Here is a 4,906-nt window from a genome sequence, read left to right as displayed (position 1 = left end):
TAAACTAAGATTTAGGGCTGGGGTGATTTCCAGAGAGCCGCAGGAAGTTCCGTGTTGAGAAGTGATGGGCTGCTACAAAAGGCAAAAGACGAAGGCTTGAAAGGATTTAATTAACCGTGTCAGGGATAATTACCCCTGGACAGTCCAAATTAGTTTTGCATAATCGCTCAGAACCATATGAATTAACTTATAATATTGCAAAGAGCTCGGGGAATAACAGGAGAGGGATCGTTTTAATTAGTGAATCAGGGTCAAACCAGCAGAGCCTATTTCTCACATTTCCAAAACTTTTCATGGTTTTTTAAAATATCATTCCATTGGGGGGAAAACAATGACTTTAAGGAGTTGGGTTGCTTATAAAGACATGCAGCTCAAGAGATGGTCTCTGTCAGTGGGGAAGGAGTTTAAAACTAGTTGAGTGCTGTGTCCTGAGAATTTCTACTTGGTGAAATAAAGATCTCTCTTGATTAATTTTTTTCTCTCTGATATTCTTCCTGGTACCTTATAATCTCTTCTCTAAAATTAACAACCTTTGTGATTTCACACATTTTCCAGTGGAAACTTGTCTAGCTCTGGAAATGCAATCCTCTCCGTTAGAATGTGTTATACTGCCATTTAAATGCCATTAGCATGACAAAATAAAGCCCTAGGGAAGCCAGACGTTGTATGTTGTTGTTAGCTGTGATAATTCTTCCAAATAAAATCTTAAGGTGTACATAAGGTATATGCCAGAGATACGTGAACAAATTACACCGATTTAAGTGGCCGGGCTCTCCTACTAACAAGATAAAGTGGTCAGGCAACTTTCCCCTCTTCAAATGTTACTGGAAACTAGTGAAATGCTTTGAACGGTCTGGATGTTTTCAATGGGCTCTGTTCTACTGGTTCATGAATGCCCTTTTTTTTTTCTCCCCCCCCCCCCCCCACCAAGATAATACAACTACTTGGGTTTTTAAATCTTCTTTCCTATTCACGATTAAAAATGTGATAAATCAGGTTTTTGGCTCTGAATAACAATGGCCTGATTTAGATTTCCTAGTAAATCTATTCAAAAGTGAAACAAAGGCTGCCTTTGGAGGATACCTTACACTTCACCTGGGCCAGGCACGTAAGGGCAATTCAGATAAAAATCTTGTTAGGAACTCAACAAGAAATAGAGGATTTTCTCTTTTCCCTGGTTCAGGCTTTATTTAAACTCTTTGTTCAAAAAAATGAACAGAGTGATAGTCGGATTCTAATTTACAGATATAGTTTAGATGTCTAATATTAAATTAGAAGATCACACAAGAAAACCATTTACACATAAAGGTTAAAACCAATACTTAAAACTTTTAAAAACTGTATATTACAATAAAGCCAAAATGAAACTAAATACATGTTAGCCAACTTCATTCACAAACATTAGTCAAAATATATACATTTAGAAAGCAACACAAAAGCTATAATTGAGGAAGGCTCTTTTCTCTAAAATGTGTTTTATCATAAATTGCAAATGAATTGCAGATGATCTAAAATATAAGCTAATTAGGGAGGGAACTCCAAAACACATTTAAACGGTTCAAGTTGGTGGAGAAACGCTGGCTGACAACGAGAGACATCTGTCAAAACAATTCTGTGGGTTTTTTTTCCCTTCAGTTTTGCTAAATAAATATATAATTACCACTCAGACAAAAAAAAAAAAAAGAGTCTGATTTAATCTTAGGTAACATTGTGATTCTAAAATAGTACCGCAATTTTTAAAAGTTAACTTTGATACTTGCTCAAAATGCTTTAGAGCCTAAAATCGACTCAAATTTAGGGCAACGCAAATGAACACATTCTCAGACTTAATTTTTTCTCAGACTTCATTTTTTCAAATATGTACACATTTACAATCTCAGCCATAGGGGAAAATAGAAACAGGGCCTTTACATTGTCTAGAAGCTGTGTCCGAAATCCCAAGTGAGTGGACTCAGGGTGATTTCTACCTGTTTTGTTTTTATTTGAGGGGGAAGATCCAATTGACAACTTTTCAATCTCACACATATTTCTTGTTTGCATTCCTTGCTCTTGAGAAAGAGCTCTTGCTCTGATTTGCATATGGCGTAAGAGACCATGGATCATCTCCCATACAAAAGGCCAGATTCGAGCTGGTCACTGGTCAAGAATGGATCCGGCCTGGGGTTTCTGCTTGAGAGAGCAGAGATTTGCAAAGTTCAAAATAGTACCATTAGGGAGCGAGGTTGCTCAGAACCAAATCCCGCTCCAAAGAAACTAATAGCATCGATCTGGTTTTCCCTTGTGTCAGCCATTTCAGACCTAACATTTGAACAGTGTGCATGCAACACAGACCAGGAGTGAAAAAAAAAAGATAATGAGAAACAAAAACAAAACCGACAATAAACGTCCAACCAACAAAACTGGAGGGCCCAACACGTGAAAAAGTTACTCCTCCACCAATAATGGGCCAAAACGCAACAGGTTCGGAAGTGCAAACCAAACTGCCAACTGCTGCCAGAATGAATACCACCGCCCGCTGTCAAGTTGGCTGCCCAAGTACGGTCCTAAAATGATCCTGGGAATGCCCACGCGCACTCCGCGCCCCCCGACTGGCATCTCTGCCTCTGCCTGGCACCTATACATCTTCTGTACAAACAGCCCGAGGTCCCGCAGAGCTCGTACCTATACATATGTACATGTGTGCGCACCCCGAACCTCGCTAGGTGGCCCCGCGGGGGGTCATAGCGCGGCGGCGTAGGCCGCGGGGTAAGGGTCCAGCTGAGGCTTGCCCATGCCAGGCAGCAGGATGTAGGCGAGCGGCGGCTGCAGCCCGGGGCTGGGCCAGGCGCTGCAGTTGCACGGGATCATGTAGCCCGGGTTGCCCGGGCTGGGGTGCGAGTGCGTGTGCCCCCCGGCGGCCGCCGCGGCCGCTGCAGCCGCCGCCGCCGCCGCGCCGTGGAAGGCGCCCGCGCCCGCGGTCGGGTAGCCCAGCGACGACGCGTACGGGAGGCCGGACGACGACGACGAGATCTCTGCCATCTTGGAGCCCAGGTCGAGCAGGGAGTAGGGGCTGCCCGCGGCGGCGGCGGCGGCTGCGGCTGCGGCGGCGGCGGCCGATTGCGGGAAGAAGACGCGGGCGGCGGCGGCGGCGGCGGCGGCGGCCGCCTTCTCCGGGTTGGCGAGCAGCGACTCGGGCACCAGGCCGCCGCCGCCCGCGCCAGCGTGCAGCCCGGCGCCCGCCTTGAGCGCCGGGTGCTCGGCGTCGGCCACGCCGCCCCCGAGGCCGTAGGGCACGGGGAAGGCGAACTTGTCCTTCTTGAGCAGCGTCTTGGGCTTGCGCCGCGGCCGGTACTTGTAGTCGGGGTGCTCCTTCATGTGCATGGCGCGCAGGCGCTTCGCCTCGTCGATGAACGGCCGCTTCTCCGACTCCGTGAGCAGCTTCCACTCGGCGCCCAGGCGCTTGCTGATTTCCGAGTTGTGCATCTTGGGGTTCTCCTGGGCCATCTTGCGCCGCTGGGCCCGCGACCACACCATGAACGCGTTCATGGGCCGCTTGACGTGGTCCACCGGCTTGGCCATGCTCTCGCCGCCGGGCCGCGGCTGCAGCCCGCCGCCGCCCGGGCCGCCGCCCTGGGCCCGGAGGAGATCAATGCTGGCCGCCCGCGGGGACGCGCTCCCGCCGGGGAGGAGGGGGCCGGGGGGCCAGCCCAGGGCCGCGCCGCGTCTCAGGCCGCCCTGCCCGCTCCGGCGGAGCGATCGGGGGGGCACAAAACTCTCCGGAGCAGGATAACTTTCAGGCGCACGGTGCCCCCACCCCACGGGGGCAGTTTGCTCTCTGCTTTCTGTGTGTCCTTCCTCTCCGCTGGCGTGTTCTTGCAAACTCCCCGCAGGTAGTCAGTCTCTGCCCGGCCGAGCTCAGCCTTTTCTCTCGGAAATGCACAGCCTCCCGGAAAGAAGTTGCGTCGCGGAGGTTCCGCCAAGTTGAGCCGAGAGAGAGGCCGATCGCCGAGCGCTGCCAAGTGCCAAAGGGGGCTCTCGGCGGCTGGAGTGCTTGGGATCTCGGTGACTTTCTCATTTGACAGTAGCAGATGGGGGTGGGGGAGGAGGAGCAGAGGTGGCCCCGGAGGAGGGAGAGGAGGGGGAGGCGGAGGAGGGTCCGGGTGCAGCAATGGATATCAACCCCAATACAGCAGCAGCTCCAGCCGATCTTCCTGACTCCGGGCAGGGCGAGCTGATGGGGCCCCCCAATTTCTCCCCCCTACCCCCCAAAAGGCTGGGTTTTGTGGAAGGGGGGCACTGGTCTGCGCCCCCGGCACCTGCCTCGCGGGTCTTCCTCTCCTGCAGCTGCGGGTCGGAGAAGGAGGCTGGATGTGGCTTGATCGAGGCTGGGGTCCCCGGGCCTCAGAGGAAACCCTCCGGAGTAGTCGAGGCGCCGCGTCTCACAACAGTACCGGGGGCCATGCCGGCTCCGCTAGCTCCGGGCCCCGCCGGGCACGCCGGCCGGACTTGGGATCGGGGAGAGAGAGCGCCAAGCGAGGCAGGCGGCGCTGCCCCGGCCCCGGCCGCGTCCCCACCTCGCTCCTCCGGGTCTCCGCCGGGGTCTCCTCCGGGTCTCCGCCTGGGTCCGCGCCTGGGTCTCCGCCTGGATCTCCGCCGGGCACTTGCAACTAACTTCGCCCAAGTTCCCTGCGCCGGCGCGCTGGCCCCGCGGTGCGCTCCCGCCTGTGCGCCCCGACCCGGGGCCCCTCTTTCCGGGGTTCTCTGGCCAGAAGCCGGCGGGCGCGGAGCCCAGGTGCTGGAGGCGGGGATTTAAGGAAACCGCGCCGTCACCTCCGTTCGCAGATCCGCGCCGGGGCCGTTCCCGCGTCCCTGATGGCCGGGGCGCTGCGGGCCCCTTCCCGGCCCTTCCCGGCCTTTCCCGGCCGCG

At 54.1% G+C, this 4,906-nt stretch overlaps 1 protein-coding gene across 1 annotated transcript; it reads right to left on the bottom strand.

The window, feature by feature from the left end:
• Positions 1-1,178: 1,178 nt before the first annotated feature.
• Positions 1,179-3,696, bottom strand: SOX21 (SRY-box transcription factor 21). Its single transcript, XM_084878214.1, has one exon. It carries the CDS (start codon positions 3,556-3,558, stop codon positions 2,719-2,721), a length of 840 nt encoding a protein of 279 aa, XP_084734340.1. The 5' UTR covers positions 3,559-3,696; the 3' UTR covers positions 1,179-2,718.
• Positions 3,697-4,906: the final 1,210 nt, after the last annotated feature.

The sequence above is a fragment of the Pipistrellus hanaki genome (assembly GCF_964339955.1).
Source record: "Pipistrellus hanaki genome assembly, chromosome: 3".
Classification (NCBI taxonomy): Eukaryota; Metazoa; Chordata; class Mammalia; order Chiroptera; family Vespertilionidae; genus Pipistrellus; species Pipistrellus hanaki.
This window is presented reverse-complemented; position numbering and strand designations above follow the sequence as displayed.

Coding starts and splice junctions, on each gene's coding strand:
- SOX21 (XM_084878214.1), bottom strand. CDS start 3,558: ATGGCCAAGCCGGTGGACCACGTCAAGCGGCCCATGAACGCGTTCATG.